The sequence below is a fragment of the Aegilops tauschii genome, chromosome 7 (assembly GCF_002575655.3).
Source record: "Aegilops tauschii subsp. strangulata cultivar AL8/78 chromosome 7, Aet v6.0, whole genome shotgun sequence".
Lineage (NCBI taxonomy): Eukaryota > Viridiplantae > Streptophyta > Magnoliopsida > Poales > Poaceae > Aegilops > Aegilops tauschii.
In genome coordinates this window covers 192,376,472-192,397,290 of record NC_053041.3, presented here as the reverse complement: position 1 = coordinate 192,397,290, position 20,819 = coordinate 192,376,472, and the positions used below count along the sequence as shown (strand labels likewise).

Here is a 20,819-nt window from a genome sequence, read left to right as displayed (position 1 = left end):
TGACCCATTGATGGTCAAAGACGGCAAGCCGGCGTAGAGAACGCGCCTAGCGGAAGAGACGAGCATATAAATTTTCGAGGAGGCCATGGATGCACTTAAGTGCAAAATAGAGTCATTTAGACGAATAAATACTTACATAACTCTTGAAACAAGATGCATGATAGGACGGGAGACATGGTCGGTTGTGGGGGCGACCGAGAATTATTCTCAGATCAGTTGGATGAACGCAAAGTTTTTCATATCAATGCGAACAACAAGGTTTGAGTACATAAGTTTTCTGTGAGGCCATGGGCGTGCTTAAGTACAAAATAGGGCCATCTATAGACAAATAAATACTACACAACTCTTGCATGATAGAACAGGAGACATGGTCGGTTGTGGGGGCGACGGAGAATTCTTCTCAAATGGGTGTAGCTAGGTCTCAGTCGACGGAGAGTTAAACAAGTCTCAGTCAAGTGATATAGTATATAAGAAGAAGAAAAAACATTGTACAAATCTCAATGCAAAATCCAAGAAATATAATATTGACTGAGACATAACTAAGTCTCAGTCGACTGAGACATAGCGAAATTGTTCTCAAATCAGCTGGGTGAAGGCAAACGTTTTCCATATGTACCCACCGCCTCAACCCTTTATTCATAGTTGGAAATCGAAAAAAAGTACAGGATACTAACACATGCAGCCGGTAGGACATAGAGTGGCGATTGATACGCATGGGTCACTTCTTTTCTACCAGGAAGGAAATCAGCAACTGAAGGGAACGAAGCCAATCTTCTCGGCTGCAACGTCGTAGATCACCTCGGCGGAACGCTGCTGCGTGTTGCCGATGATGGAGAAGGAATCATCATCACCCGCCGCGAACGCGAGGCACCCGTAGGCCGGCTGCGCGTCATCAGGGAACATCATGATCCCGAAGAAGTCGAGCTCGAACACGGCTCCGTCGCTGAACTTGAACGACACCCCCGGTATGAAGATGGCGTTGTGGCCGGAGAAGTCGTAGCAGGTGTCGAGCTCTTCGGAGGGCGGCGCCGGCTTGTACCCCTTCATGGTGAACTTGAAGCGGTCGCGGAGCAAGGCGTAGGCCTTCGAGGGGATGTACGTGAGGGTGGTGCCGGAGTCGAGCAGGGTGCCCTTGCTCGTGAACACGGATGGCGGCACCGGCAGGACGTAGCCACCGATGTTGATGGACGCGAGCTCCACGAAGTAGAAGGACGGGTACTGCGGCTTCTTGATCATCGCCGTGTACTGGACCTTGCCGGTGTCCGGGGCGGCGCCGATGCTGAGGAACCCAGGCCTGCTCATGTTGTGAGACGGCAGGCAGTAGGAGAAGGTGCCGTCGTACGAGGAGGCCGTCTGCGAGGCCAGCGAGAGCTGGCCACGGCCGAGGCCAAGCAGGCCGTCGACGCTGCCAAAGTCGCCCAGGTTGGTGGTGCCGCATCCGAACGGGAAGCTGGAAAAGGTACGCGACGAGGAGAACGTCAGCGTCTCCTGTGAGAGCGCACCAGTCGTGGACGAGCCGTCGCCATAGCCGATTTGGTAGAGGCAGGTAGTGCCGTTGCACATGCCGCCGGCCACCGAGCACTCTGGCGTCCCACAGCGCACCACGTCGTATGTGGAAGACTTGGTCGGGTCGAAGAGCGGGCCGTTTTGCTGGTAACAGTGGCCCGTGCACGGCTGGCACTGGACCCACGACAGGTCGCTGCCGGTGTCAAACAACAGAGCGGATGGCTGAGACGGCGTGCCGAAGCCAACGACGACGATGAACTCCGATATGTTGTAGCCGCTGGTCCCCGGGATGTCCGGGATGGTGACGGACGGCCCCTCCGCTGGTGCAGGGGCTGGCGGGAAGTATATCGGAGGGAAGGCGACGGCTGGGACTGGAGGCATCCCCTCTGCTGGTGCGGGGTTTGGCGGGAAGAACATCGGAGGGAAGGCGATGGCTGGTAACATCGGAGGCATGCCCTTTGCTGGTGCTGAACCTGGTGTGGGGCTTGGCGGGAAAATGAACGGAGGGATCGGAGGCATGGACATCGGAGGCATGGCTGAAGGGTAAGACCTTTGGCGGATGGTGCTCAGCCGGGCTCTGTCGTGGCTGGCGATGTTGCGATGGCGTCCCGCCTGCTCGGCCGCGCTGCAAGATGGATGGATGGCGAACTTGTTGCCAGAAGTCTCGCCTGTCAATCATTTACATATCACATGTTACATATATGTATTGCTCTTTCTGTAATAATGATAAAAGTAAATGTTTTTGTTCTTATAACATTCTAAAACCTATTTGTGCCTAAATTAAAGCTTTCGCCATATTATAATATGCGTTGTGATCTAGTGGATGAATATAGCTGTATATATTTCTCAAAAAAAAAGATGTAGCCGTATATGTATAGATTTGCTTCACACTCTAGATGTTTTGTGCGGAGTTGCCCAGGCGAGTTGTCACAGAGAGCCCGGCAAGGATGGAAATAATTTCTTTTTTTTTTTGGCGTGAAAAGTATGGAAATTATTTCTGTCTCTGCTTTGAGATTCATATCACACGTTCTTTAGTTTGTGTGACAAAATTTGTTTTATCTGTCGCCGAACGTTTTCATTGATTCCCTTCTTTCAAAACGTGTCATAATATTTCGTTGTGTACCACAAATAAGAGTGCCATCTTTCCTAGCGAATTTGCTGGTAAACAATAAAACACGGCAATAAACTTTGAAAAAAGAAAAAGGAACATGTAATATTTTCAAACAAGACAAAATGTATCAAAAATCAGAAAACGCGCCACAAATCTCAAAGTAAAGACAGATGGTGAATGCATGCATGATATATCTCGTGCATGGTAGAAAAATAACTCTCCCGAGAAAGCAGCAACATCTCTTTTTTTCAAAACGAAGCATCAGAAGTTTGTACGGCAATTTCACACCCGTAGTACTCCATACCTTTTCTTTGGTGTTTTTTTTTTTGGTTACAGGTGTAGTGCTCTGACCCATACCTGAAAACGAGGAGGGATCATAGCACTGGGCTCGAGCCTTGGAGGCGACCACCTGGTCGAGGCTGACGGAGAGGTAGCGCTTCGGCGGAGCCGCCAGAGCGCCGACGCAGAGGAGGGCCAGCACCAGCACCAGCAGGCCGTAGAGGAGCGACCGTCCGGCGGACGCCATTGCAAGCACAGCTCAAGGTCTTTGTCTCGCACCGGTGAATGAATGGAGCGGCAGTGCTCCGAATCCTTTTATAGGCGGACGCGGGGCATCGTATCAGGTTCGACATAATCACGAAAAACAAAATCGCTGTTGCCAAGGTTTGCGCCTCGGATGAGCCGAGCAGGAGCTTGGCTGCCGCCTCGGCGCGATGGATTCGATGAGGATGATGCAACCATCTGCGTCGGCTCGGCTGGGCGCGCGGGGTGAAGCTTTTTTTCGCTTGAAAAATAATATTATTAGTGCAGCTTGCTGCACGGCTGGCTAGCCCAGTAAGACGAGTGCCCTTTCGCCGCTTACTGGGCCTGGCCCAATAGCCAGCAGAGGACTGGAGCAGAGCACAGCAGAGGTTAGCCCAGTAAGAAGCTTTTTTTTTTCTGGCTTTTTCCCTCTAGTTAGGGTTTTGTATCCTCTCGGGCGATCTCCATCGCCGCCGTCTGAGACCTGGTTTTCCCTATCTACGCCACGAATCCCCGGCTTTCATCCGGCGATCGGGTGCGTCCCTGGGCGCGCCGATCAGGGGGGGCTGTGGGAGGCGGAGAAGTTTGGGGTTTGCAGAGGAGGCCCGGTTCGTTTTCGATCGGGTTAGGGTTTGGCGATTATGGCTTCAGACGGAGCTTCAGGGTCGGCTACAGCACGACCAACGGCGACGGATGAGGTTGCAGCGTTGATGGAAGAGCTTGGTCTTTGGGAAGAGGACCTGGATGATGTTGTTTTCGATGAGAAGGAGGCCCCGCCGGAGGCAGCTCGCTGGATAGCGCTCGCAAGGGTTCACTCGGCCAAGACCTATAGCCAGTTTTGGTTCTTCAGAAATATGCGAGCTGCATGGGATCTAGCCCAGGAGGTTCAGTTCAAGCCGCTGGAGGAAAATTTGTATACAGTCCAATTCTCCTGCTTGCGAGATTGGGAACGAGTTACAATGGAGGGTCCGTGGCACTTCAGGGGAGATGCAGTGATCTTAAAACCATATGATGGGCTTGCAAAGCTGTCCACGGTTCAGTTGGATACAATTGAGATATGGGTGCAAATACATGATGTTCCACCCCTATATGCCCACCTTGTGCCACTGTTAGCAGCAAAAATTGGAGATGTTCTTTATGCCGAACCCCAATCACAGGATTTTGCTGGAAATTTCCACCGTGTGTGGGTACGGATTAATGTCAAAAAGCCGCTGAAGAATGCAGTACCAATGATACGGGATGGGAGACGTCAGATCTATAGAGTCAAATATGAAAAACTACCTGACTGGTGTGCGGTATGTGGTATGCTAGGCCACCTGTTTAAGGAGCACGGCAGTGGCATTCACCCCCCTTCAGCTCTGGTTTTCAAGGACCTTAGGGCGTCATGGGTAATGCGTACTGGACAGGGCCTGGTGGAGGTCGGGGTCGCCGTGGAGGACGTCGGGGAGGACACGGCGGACGGGGAAACAATGCCCGAACTAGTCATGATGGTGGCAGCTCTGGGAAGGATGAAGCTGCCCAAGAAGCTGACATGGATATGGCTGAAGCTGACAACAACAGAAAGCGGGCGCCGGCTGAGGTGAGAAAGCGGGCGCCGGCTGAGGTGAAGTCAACGGTTGGTGCAGCAATCACATCGGGAGGGGATGGAACGTTACAACTACCTGCACCTCCGCTTGTTCCCCAAAGCCCTAGCAGCAAGCAGGATCCAAAGAGACCTAAGATAAGATCAGCAACAGAGGACGATGAAGAGAATAGCATTGGCGGTCTTGGCAGGACTGTCACTTCTTTGGCGGGCTCCTTCGAGGAGCGCCGCCGGGCCCAATGAATATATTTTGTTGGAATTGTCGTGGTTCGGGTAAAGCTGTGACGGTTCGAGAGCTCCGCGATTTCGCGAGACAATTTACCCCTACCCTCTTATGCATTGTTGAAACTCAGATGGATAGCACTAGGGTAGAAGCGTTGGCTGGAACGCTTGGTTATGATAGTTCTTACGCTGTTGGTAGTGAAGGTAGAAGTGGTGGCATTGGCTTGTTTTGGAACAATTCAATAAATGTTGAAATTCTTGGTTATTCCGTCTATCATCTCGATGTCTCTGTTGAGGAACAGGGTGCGGCCAAGTGGAGAATGACATGTGTGTATGGGGAGGCGCAAACTCATTTGAGGCACCAAACATGGACGACCTTAAAGAATATTAGTACTTTGAGTGACCTCCCATGGTTATGCATTGGTGATTTTAACGAGGTTTTACGTCCAGAAGAACACCAAGGGATTGGACAGAGGAGTAATGCTCAGATACAAGCCTTCCGTGAAGTACTGGATGTTTGCATGTTGCTGGATCTGGGCTATAAAGGTAACCAATGGACCTTTGAGAAGAAAGTAGTAGGAGGCAGCTACACCAAGTGCAGGCTTGATAGAGCTTTGGCCAATACTGCATGGCTAGCTAGATACCCATTGGCCTCTGTCACACACCTGACGGGCGTCACGTCGGATCACTCTCCGCTGTTGCTTCGAGTAGATGAGGAAGTTGCGGATCGGACTCAGCGCTCTTTCAAGTATGAATTGATGTGGGAAACGCATGATGAGTTTAAGGATTGTATACACACGGGCTGGGGGACCGGACCCCTGTGCACGTCAGTGGATGAGCTGCGGCACAAACTGCAGGGTCTCGCGCAGGGCTTAAGAAGGTGGAGTAGGGATACTTTTGGGAGTGTCAAGAAGGAGATAAAAAAACTGAAGGACATGTTGGTCGATCTAAAAAACGACCCGACGAGACTAGGCCCGTCCCACACGGAGCTGAAGATTAACGAGCGGCTAATAGAGCTGTACCACCGCGAGGAGATTATGTGGCGACAAAGAGCTCGTATTGAGTGGCTTGCGGCGGGTGACAAGAACACACACAAAATTCACCTACGGGCCAGTATGCGGCGAAAAAAAAACATGATCAAGACACTTCAGAATTCCTTGGGAGTTGAGATCTCTGATCCGGAGGAGCTAAAGGCGCTAGCTAAGAGCTTCTACGAGAGCTTGTACCTCTCGGAGGGGGTACAGGATATGGAGGCGGTGCTTTCGCACGTACCCATGAAGGTGACATCCGCAATGAATTCAAAGCTCTGTGCCCCATACACTAAAGAGGAGGTCAAGACAGCATTATTCCAAATGTTTCCGACCAAAGCCCCGGGACCTGACGGTTTTCCTGCCCACTTTTATCAGAGACACTGGGATGTCTGCGGCAATGAAGTAACAGAGATAGTGCTCAAAATTGTAAAGGGCGAGGAGAGCCCGGAATCTATCAATGACACAGTACTAGTCTTGATCCCAAAGGTAACGAATCCTACAGTACTTGCTCAATTCCGTCCTTTTAGTTTGTGCAATGTTTTGTACAAGATAGCCTCGAAGGTCATTGCAAATAGGTTAAAAGTGATTCTGCCTGATATAATCTCTGAGGAACAGTCTGCTTTTGTCCCCGGAAGGCTGATTACGAATAACGTTATATGTGCTTATGAGTGCTTACATTTTATGAAGCGGTCTAGGGCAAAAACAAACAGCTTTTGTGCGTTGAAACTGGATATGATGAAGGCTTATGACATAGTGGAGTGGGATTACCTGAGAGGGATCATGACCAAGCTCGGATTTGATCATCATTGGATAAATGTTATTATGGGGTATGGTCTCCTCAGGAGTAAATTGCATAAAACCACCACTTTGAGGGCTAGGTTTGCGAAAAACACTAGGATACAGTTTCTCTGCAAAAAACACCACATCTTGCGTAATTGTTCTGCAAAAACCACTGATCGGCGGATTTGGCTCGGTTAAGTGTGTTTATGACAGATGGGGCCCCTTTTTCGCTGACGTGGCATACCGTTTTGCACAAAGTGCGCTGGATGGGTCAAAAAGCAAAATCACCCCAACATTCTTTCCCCTAACCGCCCAGGCCCTTGCCCCGTCTCCCTGGACTTCGTCAACCTCGCTCCCGAGCCGCCCGAGGAGAGGATCCCGCACGCCGCTGCAAGTAGGAGCTCGCCGGAGCAGACGAAGCCGGCGAACTGCGGAGGAGGGTGCACCATGGTCCAGTTCTTGGACTTGAAGTCGAACACCCACAACGCGTGCCCGCCGCAGCGTTCCTCGAACTCGATGGCGCCAGTCACCACAACGCGCCCGGCGCTGCCGCCGCTCGACTGCGCACGCCGTGCTGGCCTCGAGACCAGGCGGGTAAGTGCCCACCTCGAGCCAGCCCCGGCGCTCCCCGCTCCACTCCACCACGGCAGCGGTGCCCTCGATGCACCACGCGGCTGCGCACCACCACGTGAGTCGTCGCCACCTCCGGCGAAGGAAGCTGCGTTGTCGCCCCGATTTCCCCTCTAGTTTCGCCACCTCATCCGGGTCTGGCGAGGGATGCCGCGCCGCCGCACCGATTTGGCCTCACGCGCGAGAGACGCCCAGCGCGGGTTGCCGGATCCGGCGAAGGATGCCGCACCGCGGCCCCGATCTGGCCTCCAGGCGAGGAGCCGCCCAACGCCGGCTACCGGATCCGGCGAGGGCTGCCGCCCCCTCCCCTCGATTTTGTCTCCTGCGCGAGGAGGCGCCCGACGCGGGCTGCGTTGACCGACCCAACCAGTGGCGGATGCACGTGGGTTGATTGCATTTTTTATTATTTAGGGGTGTCTATGTAAAAATCTATGGACTAGTTTGTAAAATTATATTAAAATTGACCTGGCACGAAATGTTACGCCACGTAGGCAAAAAAGGGCCCCATCTGTCATAAACACACTTAACCGAGCCAAATCCGCCGATCAGTGGTTTTTGCAGAACAATTACGCAAGATGTGGTTTTTTTGCAGAGAAACTGTATCCTAGTGTTTTTCGCAAACCTAGCCCTCAAAGTGGTGGTTTTATGCAATTTACTCGTCTCCTCAGTCTCTTTCTCTGTGTGTTTCAATGGTGAAAAGCTTGAATCGTTCAAACCAACAAGAGGTATCCGGCAGGGAGACCCTATTTCTCCCTACTTATTCTTGATTGCAGTAGAGGGCCTTTCGTGCCTCCATAAATCAAGTTCTGAATCATCAGTATCAGGTATCAAGGTGGCTCTTACGGCTCCAACCGTAAATCACCTTCTGTTTGCCGATGATAGCCTGCTGCTTTTCAAGGCGAGTGTGGAGGGATCAAATTTGGTGTCAAACCTACTTGATACATATTGTCGTGCTTCGGGCCAAAGGATCAATAATGAGAGATCATCAATCTTTTTCAGCAAGGGGTGCCCAACACAGTTGAAGGAAAATATAAAACACACCCTGCATGTCCAAAATGAATATCTGAGTGAGCGTTATCTGGGCATGCCGACTGACGTGGGTCATTCGAAGAATGGTACTTTCAAATACCTCAGAGACCGGGTTTGGGAAAAGATCAAGGGATGGATGGCAAAGTTGCTTTCATCTGCTGGGAAAGAGGTTCTAATCAAGTCAGTAGCACAAGCGATTCCAGTCTATTCCATGGCATGCTTCCGACTGCCACGAGGTCTTTGTCAGAATATTAACTCCATCATCCGACAGTTTTGGTGGGGTTCGAAATAGGGGAAGAGAAAGCCTTGTTGGGTTGCATGGGACGCTATAACTATGCCAAAACATTTGGGAGGTCTGGGGTTTCATGACTTGGAGATCTTCAACCTTGCACTTCTGGCGAGACAAGCCTGGCGAACGTTCACGGATGACACTTCTCTCAGCGCCAGAATTCTTAAGGCGGTCTACTTCCCAGACTGCTCCTTGATTCAAGCGGAACTTGGCTCGCACCCCTCCCAAATTTGGCGGGCAGTTCTGGACGGGCGAGATGTTTTGGCATATCGTCTTGTTCGCAGAATAGGGGATGGAGAAACGACCAACATTTGGCGTGATAACTGGATTCCTCGGGACAACTTCAAGTGTCCTGCCTCATCGCTTCAACCAGACGCACCAGTTAGAGTTGCAGAGCTTATTGATAATACAACGGCGAGCTGGAATGAGGCTTTGGTCCGGTCTGTTTTCACTCAGGGTGATGCGGAGGCAATTCTATGGATCCCGCTATGCACACACCAGGTCGATGATTTCTGGGCATGGCATGAAGAGCCCCGCGGAGGATTCAGTGTACGCTCGGCATACAGGATGATACTGAGACTAAAACACGCCCATGATGCCCTGCTCGATGTGGAAGGGAGTACCTCGTATGACCCCAACGAAAACAGCAAATGGTCTCTGATATGGCACCTGCAGGTTCCCTCAAAGCTGAAAGTGTTTGTATGGGTCTTGCCCGACAGTCGATGCCCACAGGCACTCTGTTGAAGCACCGGCATATGGCTACGGAAGACACTTGCCCAATCTGCGGTGAAGTCGATACATGGAAACATGCGCTTATCTCTTGTCCGATTGCGGCAACCGGCAAGTGTATGGGCTCTGACGCCTGAGGAGTTAGTATCACATATGATTGATCAGGGGGAAGATAATCCGAAGGAGTGGTTGTTTGCTATGAATGAAATCCTCCCAAGGGAGCTGTTTGATCACCTGGTCGTTACTTTATGGGCAATCTGGGGAGCCCGACGGAAGGCTATCCACGAAAATATCTTCAAAGCACCAAACTCAGTTAATACTTTCATTACCAAATATCTGGCCGAGCTGCAGGTTGTCAATAACAGATCACCAAGGAACCAGGCGCCGGCGGTGGTACGCTCCTCGTCTTGGGTGCCACCTAGTACGGGTAATGCGAAACTAAATGTGGATGCTGCGGTGTCCAGCGCTGGTTTTGGGACGGTGGGTGCAATATGCAGAGATGACAGCGGCCTATTCTTGGGGGCTTCGACTCTCTGTTTTAATCACATCATTGATCCGACTACTTTGGAAGCGTGGGCAATCAGAGAAGCCCTAGCTTTGGCGGATGATCTGTACGAGAGGAGGATTGAAGTTGCAACAGACTGCAAAGTGGTGGTGCAAGATCTACAGCTGGATAACTCGGCTAGCTACGGTGCAATTGTACATGAAATAATAGACTACTCTGTGCTTTTTGATTTTTGTAGTTTTAGTCATGAATTTAGGAGCTTCAATCATGAAGCTTACAATTTAGCGAAGCATACTTTTTCTCTCGGTGGTGGCCGCCATGTTTGTTAGGGCACCTCGGAAATTTACCATCCGTCCCTATAAACATCGTGACGAATTAATAAAGCTTCGTGAGGTTGTCTAAAAAAAAAGTTATCCTTTTTTCTTCTTCTCAAAAAAAAGTTACCCTTTTTTTCTTTTGGGGGGGGGGGGGGGGGGGGTATCCTGTTATTTAGCCCAGCAGAGGATTGGAACACCCCTAAAAAAAGCAAAGGACTGGAACAGAGCGACATTGTTTTTCAGAGCAACAGTTACCTGTTAAATAAACGAACACATTGAAACTGAAAAAACGGATAAATAAACACGTTGCTTCTAGAAAAATAGCTAAACGAATATAAATTAAAATTTTATAAATGAAACATTCATATTTGTTTTGGGGAAAGGAATCGAACACACACATTGATGTAAAAGGCACCAAAGGTGTTTTCTCAATATGTTAGACGGACTCATTCTGGTGACAATAGTGATCATCCGATGGTCTAGAGACCTCGATGCAATCTTCATTGTGTTTGTGGTGCTTTGTATTTCTGATGGTTTTCATAGTAGGGGTTTTTACCATTTATGCCATCGGTTTTGTCCTACTACTCAGTTTTGCCATTAGGAATTCCAACTGCTCAAAAATGTCATCGCTTCGTTAGACACATGTTCAAAAATGTCACTGGACACCATTATTGTGATCTCAAATCTTTTTTTCCATGTTATAATGACATAAATACCTATGAACCAGCATGCCAGCTCTCCTTCTATCTCACTATAATAAAGTGTGGGGCCCACTTGATCCCAACGGCGTTCTTATTTTCCTGTAAAATTATTCGTTTGGTTACTCCTGACAATTGGGGCCACACTTATCATTGTGAGATAGAGAGAACTGACATGTGGGTCTAGACTTATTTTTATCATATAACATGGTCAATGAGTTTGACGTGAAAATAACGATGTCTAATGGCATTTTTGAGCAAATATCTAACGGAACAATGGCATTTTTGAGTTATCTAATGGCGTTTTTGAGCAAGCATCTCACGGATTGATGGCATTTTTGAATATTTGTAATTTTTAATGGCAAAACTGAATAGTGGGACACAACATAGTAATATACCTGAATCTTTTTCGGGGGAAAAAGGCAGTCTGGCAAACAAGCATTTTTTTCCAGGGTCCTTTCACTTTGTGTTAAACTTAATTTCCTTTTGGAACGAACAACAATTTGCAATAACCTTTATTTATTTTAGGACATCGATAACTACCGAACGTTCGGTCTGGGGGCGTACCAGACCGAACGAAAGGTTCGGTACGCCATCTTAGCCCGGCCGAATGATTTCGTTTGGAACGAGAGGCCCCCAGCCCGAACGCCCATTCCCACTGCCCCTACAAGCCCTTTTTTAGGAACACCGCCTTACATGCCTCTTCTCTGTAGAAACAAAAGAAAAAGCCCAGAAGCGACACAAAAAGCCCTTCTTTGCTGGGACAAAATAAACACAAGCCCTTTTTTGCCGGGACAAAAAATTGTCATGGATCATATGTAAAGTTAAATATTCAAAGAAAATTAGGTAAAAATGCCAGTCCCATAAAGTTGGTTTGACATGAAAAAAACCATTAGCGATTGCATTGACATGTATGTAAAGGTAATATAGGTAAATTTGCGCTTTTTTCCAATTGAAGGTCGACAATATAGGTAAACTTGCCATGTCAAAAAGATAAAGATTGCGATGGCAAAATAAAAAAGTAAATTTGAACAAAAAATAAATAGGAAATAGAGGTTAAAAAATAAATTGCCATGGCGTTACGGATAAAATTGGCATGCCAAATTGAAAGAAAAATTTGCCATCTTTTTTTTATTTGAAGGTCCTATACTGCCGTGGCAATATAGGTAAATTTGCCATGTCAAAAAGGTAAAAATTGCCATGGAAAAATAAAAAAGTAAATTTTAACAGAAAAATAGAAATAGAGGTTAAAAAAAGAAATTGCCATGGCATTGCAGATATATTTTCCATGTCAATATAGGAAAAATTGCCATGGCAAATTGAAAGAAAAATTTGCCATCTTTTTTTTTTCCATTTGAATGTCCTATATTGCCGTGGCAATATATGTAAACTTGCCATGTCAAAAAGGTAAAAATTTCCATGGAAAAATAAAAGTTAAAATTCAAAAATAAGAAATAGAGGTTAAAAAAAGAAATTGCCATGTCGTTACGGATAAATTTGCCATGTCAACATAGGAAAAATTGCCATGGCTAATTGAAAGAAAAAAATCCATGTTTTTTTTCATTTGAAGGTCCAATATTGCCATGGCAAAAATAGGTAAACTTGCCATGTCAAAACAGTAAAAATTGCCATGGCAATAAATTAATAAAATTCTCATAGAAAAAATAGAGGTTCAAAAATAAATTGCCATGGCGTTATAGATTAATTTCTCCATGCCAGCATAGGGGAAATTGCCATGGAAAATTAAAAGAAAAATTTGTCAATTTTTCTTCAATAGTAGGTAAAATTTCGATATCATCAATACAAAACTATTGACATTGCCACAACATTTTTTTTACAAAGCCAAAAGTTATGAAGTTTTTTGCCATGGCAAATTCACTTTACGGCCCATGGCAAATTATAGCTTTTGCTACGTTAGCAAAATACACTTGCCATGGCACAACTCATTTTTTTAGAAAAGCAAAAGCCATTGAAGGCAACATGTTATGATTTTTGCCATGGCAATAAAATAATGTAATTTGTCACAACAATAAAATTTGAGTTGCCATGGAAACATAATTTTGAGTTCCCAAAATGGCGAAAAAATAATTTGAGTTTGCCATAAATTATAATTTCTAAAATGTTGTCGCGGAAAAGTTATTAATGGTCGACGTGTGGGAAAACATCTACACTTGCCATGGCAAAACACATATTAAGTTGCCATGGCAATTGTTAAATTGGCGTGCAAAACCCAAAAGAACTCCAAAAAATGCCATGGCAAAAACAAATTAACTTTTCATGGCAAAAAAACCCCGTAAAATGCAATGATCACCTCGTTGCCATATGACTATATGACACATAGTTACTAAAAAAGCCTACATTTGCCATATAACCATTAGAAAACAACAATCTGAGATGGGCCATGATATTAAGACAAAATCTATAAAAAATATTGTCATGTGTGAATGAACTAACAATTTATAAAGTTGCCATGGTATGAGAATTTGTAATAATCTAAGAAATTGCCATGTTGTGCTAAACATCGTGATTAGAAATTGCCATGTATTAGGACCAAAAACCTAAATTTGTGTACTACTCACATGGCAAAGTTAGTAACTACAAAAATCAAAACAAAAAATTGTGTTCTACTCAGATTTTAGTGTAGCATGGCAAATTTAGGGACTATTCCATACACAAGCAGTGGCAAAAATGTGTTCAGAAAAGCTCATGGTACTCAGCATCTAGCAAAGTTCATCAGTCATAGGTAAAAAATGGGGGAAATGGGACGTTGTACAGATGCAGACACAAAACTGCAGAAGGAGAGCGGCGACGCATCGACCTGTCGGATCCCCCTCACCCGTGGTGTAGCTCAAGCTCGAGCACCACCCCGTCGGGCTCCCTTCTGAGGATGGCCGCCGTCTGTGAGGAGCCCATCGTGTTGCCTCACCGCGGACTCATCGCCGGGCACCCCGACTCCACTCTCCGCCCAGTGCACACCGGGAATCGCTGGAGTCATCGATGCCTCCCCCAATTCACCGGACGGGAGCAGAGATGGCACAGCGCTGCACTGCTCCGCTGCCGCTCCTCCTGCTCCTGTACGCCTCAGCCGCCGCCGCGACCGTCGTCGCGTGATCCCCGCGCCCGCCCTCTTCGCGCGACCACACCTCGAGCCGGGCGGTGAGCTTGAGGAGGGGAGACGACCTAGAAGCCCGCCGCCGCGGCGTGGGCGAGCGGGGGCGCTCTGCCTCCGCCACGACCGCACCTCTAGTCGGTGGGAGCGGACCAGAGTCACGCCGCGCTCCGGTCAGCATCGCCTGAACGAGCTCGAGGAGGGGAGACGACTACCGCGGCGGCGCTTGGCCTCCGCCACGACCGCACCTCTACCCCGGCGAGGATCACACAGATGTATGCGGCCTCGACCCCGCCCAACGCGGCGGCGCGGGGAGCTGGCGGCAGCTAGCGGCGATCCACAGAGACGTTGTGGAGAGGAACAGTGGATGAGGGAAAGAAAGGGATAAAGCTAAGGGAGGAGAAGGAGACGATGTCGTTTGGTCAATCGGTCGTTCGGGAGTTGAGAGAAAAATCCCGAACTACTTCTTTGCTGACTTGGCAGTGTCACCTGCTCTAAGATGTGTGCAAATCATCTGACGGCAGTCGAGGCGTTCGAGACCAAACGCTAAAATCCTGACATTCGGGAGTTATAGAATCCGTTATTTTATTAATGTAAATACCAAGCACGTTGGCTATCGGTCGATCGATACAGCCTGAAACAATCAAGATGCCGAGGCAGCATAACACTAACTTATACAGAAAAAAACTTATCCAGCTGCTGCTTATCCATCAGCTAGCTAGCGCGGAGATAACTCCACTCCACACCATCACCGCCGACTCTTGTGAGTCTTATTTTTGAAGAACCATCTACCTAGTGAGAGCCTTATTTTCGAAGAACCAACCCTCAATATACTGCATGCATGCTAGCACGTGCTGCTTTGACTGGGCTTGATCGATCAGCAGCGGTTGTCGACGAACCCGACCTTGCCTCCACGCAGATCGTAGACCACCTCCGTGTACGCCTGCGCCAGCGATCCGATGACGGAGGCGCCCGACCCGTACGCCGGCGCCGGCGCGAACGCGAGGCACGCCACCGAGAAGATGTTGTGGGGGTTGCTGAAGTACATCATCTGCTCCAATCCGAGCTCCAGGCTCGCCCCGCCCTCAAAGCTGAGCGTGATGCTCGGCACACCGATAGCGTCCATGTCGGTGAAGTCGTAGCACGTGTCGAGCTCGCCCGACGCCGGCGCCACCTTGTAATTACTCATAGCATACCTGAACAGGTCGCGCAGGTACTCGTACACGCGCGGCTTCAGGTAGGTGAACGTCGTCTGCACCTCGACCAGCGCGTCGCTGGCGAGCGCCTGGGCGGAGATCGGGAGGTCCAGCCCGTCGATGCTCACGCCGGTGAGCCTCAGGAAGTAGAGGTTCCGGCGAGGGGCTCTGCTGTGCAGGGTGGCGTAGCTCACACTGCGGCCGGCGAGCTCCGGCCGGATGGTGCCGAAGGAGAGGAAGCCCTGGGACTCGGCGCCCCTCGGCAGGCAGTAGGAGAAGGCAACCGTGTCTGGGGACAGAAGGACCCGTGAGGCCAGCGAGTAGTGGTTCCTGCTGAGGTCGAGGACTCCCGACGTGCCGTCCGTCGGCACCTCGCTCATCATCTCCATGCAAAGGAACCTGAAGCCGCGCAGGTGGACCGACGGCGCCAGCGTGAGGGTGTCCTTCTCCATGGACGCGTTCAACACGAGGGAGCCGTTGTGTGTCACGCGGAACGTGCAGCCGGGGGTGGAGCAACGGGTAATGGGGCAGCCTTCCCATGTCCTGCCGCATGGAATGTCGTAAAGGGATGATGACTGGGAGGGGTCGAAGACCTTGTCGCATGGGTCCCCGGCGGCGCATGGCTTGCACTGGAGAAGCGTGGCTCCGATGGTGGCCGTGTCGAATCCCACGGTGAGGTTCTGCGCCGGAGTACCGAGGCCGACGACGACGTGGTATTCCGGTGCATCCGGAAGGTCGACCAGGGGGGTGCCGGTCGAGGGGATCGTCAGACCACGGCTGTCCGCTGAGTCGTCGAGGAGCCCGCGTAGGCGGAGGGCGTCGCGGCTGGAGGCGTCGCCGACCGAGGGCATGCTCTGGCCCAGACCGGCGGCGGAAGGAGAGCACGGGCTCAGCCGATGCGTCACAGCCAGTCCATTGCCATCTCCTGCACAAGGTGTAGATAAGTTAGCAGCTATTGAATTCATTCTCCAGTTAACTCATCCAAAAGTCCGAACTGATGCAGGAAGGTGGGCAATATATTTCAACAACTTAGCATAAAGAGCAAACTTAGTTGCAAGCACATGATGAAGATACTGTAGAATTTTCACCAGAAGGGTTGGAGGAGCAGGTCGATGGTTTCTTGGATTCATGGGACGCACGGGTGATGACATGCTTTCCGCCATTGATGGAGCCTGTGCGGTAGGAGCTGCCGAGATGAGGAGCAAGAATGAGCAAGCACAAGAGCAGACAGGGAATGGCGGAAGCCATTGCTGCTTGTACTAGTATCTCGTAACGTGTAGCTAGTAGTGGAGATCGGAAGCCGGGTGGTAGTTGCATGGTACCTGGCGGAAGCCTGCCTATATATAGCCATGAATGAGCACATGAGGTACGTCGAGGACGTCAGCATTGTTCTTGTTTAGCAGCTGGGTTCTTCAATGGCGACTGATATCATATAATGTGGGCATATAAAATGGTTATTCTCAGTCTTGTGCGTGTGGTTTCTCTTGTTTATATGCTTCCACGATCAGCCCAAAGCTTCGCGCACGTATAAACAGCGTGTGCATACGTAAGTGGATCGGGATCAACGTCCGTGGTTCCGACACTGAGGCTAAAATTGCGCGGCTAGCCGGCACAAGTGAGCTTTCAAATATATCCATCCATATCACATACCTTCAGTGCCAGTTGCAAAAGTTGGATTTTTTTTCTGCACAGAAGGTCTTGTTTACCTTGCATCCTAATTGGCTTACCTTCATTGTTGCTAGTCGCAAAAGTAGTTTTTTTGTAACATAGGACGTTGTTACCTTGCATCAGCCAGGTGTCTCGGTACTACTCCATCATTTTGCTCCTTTGCGTGCCAATGCATCATCTTCGTGACCTTGTTACTAAAATAAATGCTTCAAGAGAACAAATATGTGGTTGAATGGTTAAGAGGGACTCTGCTGGTTGCCACATCGCGTAGCCCTAGATGACATGGGCGGTGTCCCACTCTACGCCACCTCCGGCACCCCCACCTCCGGTTCCTCCCCTCGCCGCCGTGGGCAGCCACCTTCGGGCAAAGCCCGTGTTGAGGCCGCGGCAGCAGGGTCTTCCTCCCTCACACACGCGTCCCTGCAATTCGCGGCCCAATGCGGCGGTGCCCCGGCAGTTGGCGGCGAGGGGCGGCGCGGCCCCTGGTCCGGCGGCCAGCGGCCTTGCGCGGTGGTGCGCATCCCTCCCCTAGCATCGCATATCTGCGGCGGCGGCGGCCCAGTGTCTCCTCTGGTTGCGTCCTCTTCACTCCCTCGCCGCCGTCACAGGGCTGTAGTTCGTGCAGCGCGTCCCCTCCCCATACTCCACCTACTCGAGCCCCCCCCCCCCCCCCCCCGACCCCGACCTACGGCTGCTTCAGCCACCTTGTCGGCTGCTCCTCCTAGTGTCTCATTCCAACCATGCCTCTTTCCTCTCGATTGGTTGTGATGCTGCTGGTGGCGGCGAATCTGGGCCACCTCTGCTCAAATTTGGACCGTGGTGGTTGGTGGCGTTTGGATGTTTGAGGTAAGGATTAGTTGGTGGTGGTGCGTCCAGCGACTCCCATGTCAGCTTCATGTCTTGTGATGGGTACACTCTCCTTCATGCGGTGGAGATTCAAAAAGGACTGACAGGAAAGTTGTTGGGTGGCTGACCCCCCCCCCCTCCCAAATGGATATGGTGTGATTTTTTGCCAGAAATGATCACATACGTTTTCAGATTGACAAAAAAGACCACCTGTTCAACATATTGACAGAAAAGACCAGCTATGCCGTGGCGGTAGGCCCGGCAGCCGACGCGTGGCACCTGCCGCCACAGACCACGGCGGCAGGGCTTGCCGCCACAGCGCACGGCGGCAGCCTGTGCATTACAACCAATCAATCGAGCGAACGGAACGAAGGGGCGCTGGTGGGCCCCGCCGCCACGCCCTGTGGCGGCAGGTACTGGGTGCTGCGCGCAACACGACTTTTGATTACAGGGCTGTCAGTTGAGAGACGATTGTTTTCGGTTACCGCGCCTCATCCAAGTACATGCAACAATTTTTGGGCACCACCAGCGCTGGCTGTGCATGCCTCATGCATACAGGCTTTGCCCCGCTAGTACTCCCTCCGTTCCTAAATATTTGTCTTTCTAGACATTTCAAATGGTGTCTTTCTAGACATTTCAAATGGTTACAACTTACAGATATATGTAGACATATTTTAAATTATAGATTCACTCATTTTGCTTTGTATGTAGTCATTTGTTGAAATCTTTAGAAAAACAAATATTTAGAAACGGAGGGAGTAGAATGGTGGTGCATGTGCGTGTACTTGCTATGCATGCGCAGAACAAATTGAAAACCCTACAGTCCAAAGTCGCGTCGCGTCGTGTGGCCCACTAGCATGTTTCCGTTCTGTTGGCCCGGCCAATTCCCTGTGATGCACAGGCTGCCACCGTGCGCTGTGGCGGCAGGCCGTGCCGGCGTGCACTGTGACAACAGATGCCATGTGTCACCTACCAAGCCTGCCGCCATGGCATAGCCGGTCTTTTTTGTCGATACAATGAGCAGGTAGTCTTTTTTATCAATCCAGAAACGTATGTGGTCTTTTTTGACAAAAAATCAGATGTGGTTGGGTGGCCAACGCACGGGTCCAGGCCGAACAACGAGCAGAAGTGTGACACGTCTGTCTCATATCAGTGTGGACACAAAACGTGACCTAAATTTAAGGGAAACGCTTGCTGCCGGCAGACCGGCCGAAGCGACGCGCCGGTCGCGCGTCCCACGCGTCTTTTTGGACCCACAAGCTTCCCTCTTTCTATTCTTTTATTCCCTTGCCTTATCCATCGCTCACCTGATCTTCTCCAGCATTCCTTCTTTCCTGCTCACAGCCCAGCGCCTCCGTCGTTGTCTTCTGCCTCCACCGAGACGAGTTGGCCCAACCGCGACACTACCTCACCGTCCTGCAGCTCCTCCCTTCTCCCCCATCTCAACGGTTGGGTTCCCTCGCGGGCCTCCACACATATGCTGCCACGCGCTGCTGCAGGTGCCCATCGGAACCACCGCACGCGCTCGCTTTTTGCTACCCCCCGCTGTTGTAGGTGACCGAGGATGGTGGTCGACGGTACCGGCGTGGCTGCGAATAAGTCGCTAATTTTTTTGCTGGAACCCACTTTTGATTTTGCTAGAACCAGCTTTGTTTTTTGCTGCAACAGCAGAGGATAGTGCTCAATGACGACGACGATGGCTGCATGTTTTTGTTGCATTTGATTTTTTTTAGAACCAACTATTGTTTTTGCTGCAAAATAGGAGAGGATAGTGCTGAGCGGCGATGGCGGTCGCCGCCGTGATTTTTTGCTGCATTTAATTTTTTGCTGGAATCAACAATCATTTTTGCTGCAGGCACGATCCGGTTTTGCTGGAACCGGTGACCACCGAGGTCACGACTTTTTTTGCAGCAACCACATAGCACAGAGCTGCAACTGCTATTGGTTTTTGCTACGACCAACAAAACTTTTTGCTACATACATCCACGGCGGAGCTGCGACCCACAACGGCGTCTGTGACGTTTTTGCTGCAACCGCTATTGGTTTTGCTACGACCAACAAAACCTTTTGCTACATCCATCCACGGCGGAGCTGGGACCCGCGACAACGACATCGACGGTGACGTTTTTGCTGCAACCGCTATTGGTTTTTTCTACGACCAACAAAACCTTTTGCTGCATCCATCCACGGCGGAGCTGCGACCCGCGACAACGACATCGACGGTGACGTTTTTGTTGCAACCGCTATTGGTTTTTTTCTACGACCAACAAAACCTTTTGCTGCATCCATCCACGGCGGAGCTGCGACCCGCGACAACGACATCGACGGTGACGTTTTTGTTGCAACCGCTATTGGTTTTTGCTACGACCAATAAAACCTTTTGTTGTATCCATCCACGGCGGAGCTGCGACCCGCGACAACGACATCGACGGTGACATTTTTGCTGCAACCGTCACCGGGTTTTGCTACAACCGATGAAACGTTTTGCTACATCCATTCATGGTTGACAGGTGGCCGTTGTTTGCAGAACCCTGCGCGGCGAGCTTGACCGCGAGGGCGATGAGTGGCGCACCGGGATGCTGCAACCATGAGGGTCGATGGCAAGGAGTTGCAACCAGACAACCAAGGAAATTGCATCCGGTTTTGACGACAAAGCTGCAAACAAAATCGACAAGCTGGGAAGGCTTCTTCTGTGAGAAACAGAGTGCAGCGGTGCGAGGAGGAGAGGTGTGAGCGGCCGGCGTCCATGCGGAGGAGGGAAGCGGGGAACTGCTGCTCTCGCGCGGGAGCGCGCACGTGAAGGCTGGAGGTCACAAACTACTGCGTTTGACCAAGCCAAGGTTGGAGGACACGGACTACTGCATTGACCAAGTTAGGAAAGAAAACGATTGGGAAAGGAGCCAAGCCAAGGTTGGAGGACACGGACTACTGCATTGACCAAGTCAGGAAAGAAAACGATTGGGAAAGGAGGGATCCGACGGCTGCAGGAAGCCAAATCGGAGGGCTCGCGCTTGACCGGTCCGCCAGCGCGTATCACTCGCCTAAATTT

General features: G+C 50.2%; 2 protein-coding genes across 2 annotated transcripts; both read right to left on the bottom strand.

Moving 5' to 3' along the window:
* Positions 1-744: 744 nt before the first annotated feature.
* LOC109784469 (aspartyl protease AED1-like) lies at positions 745-3,380 on the bottom strand. The gene is made up of 4 exons (XM_073504817.1): positions 2,975-3,380; positions 1,980-2,174; positions 1,240-1,838; positions 745-1,053 (listed from the first exon to the last, which is right to left on the bottom strand). The coding sequence occupies exons 1-4, from the start codon at positions 3,141-3,143 to the stop codon at positions 745-747; spliced, it is 1,272 nt and encodes a 423-aa protein (XP_073360918.1). The 5' UTR covers positions 3,144-3,380.
* Positions 3,381-14,937: 11,557 nt separating this feature from the next.
* On the bottom strand, positions 14,938-16,504 carry LOC109784467 (aspartyl protease family protein At5g10770-like). Its single transcript, XM_073504816.1, has 2 exons — positions 16,396-16,504; positions 14,938-16,181 (listed from the first exon to the last, which is right to left on the bottom strand). The coding sequence occupies exons 1-2, from the start codon at positions 16,502-16,504 to the stop codon at positions 14,938-14,940; spliced, it is 1,353 nt and encodes a 450-aa protein (XP_073360917.1).
* Between the last annotated feature and the right edge of the window lie 4,315 nt (positions 16,505-20,819).

Bases quoted from the DNA above. Each gene is read 5' to 3' on its own strand.
- LOC109784469 (XM_073504817.1), bottom strand. From the start codon at position 3,143: ATGGCGTCCGCCGGACGGTCGCTCCTCTACGGCCTGCTGGTGCTGGTG. The intron at 2,175-2,974 runs GTATGGGTCAGA...AATGATTGACAG, and splicing joins TGATCCCTCCTCGTTTTCAG to GCGAGACTTCTGGCAACAAG. The intron at 1,054-1,239 runs GCGATGATCAAG...GACCGCTTCAAG, and splicing joins CCGGCAAGGTCCAGTACACG to TTCACCATGAAGGGGTACAA.
- LOC109784467 (XM_073504816.1), bottom strand. From the start codon at position 16,504: ATGGCTTCCGCCATTCCCTGTCTGCTCTTGTGCTTGCTCATTCTTGCT. The intron at 16,182-16,395 runs GTGCGTCCCATG...CACCTTGTGCAG, and splicing joins CGGAAAGCATGTCATCACCC to GAGATGGCAATGGACTGGCT.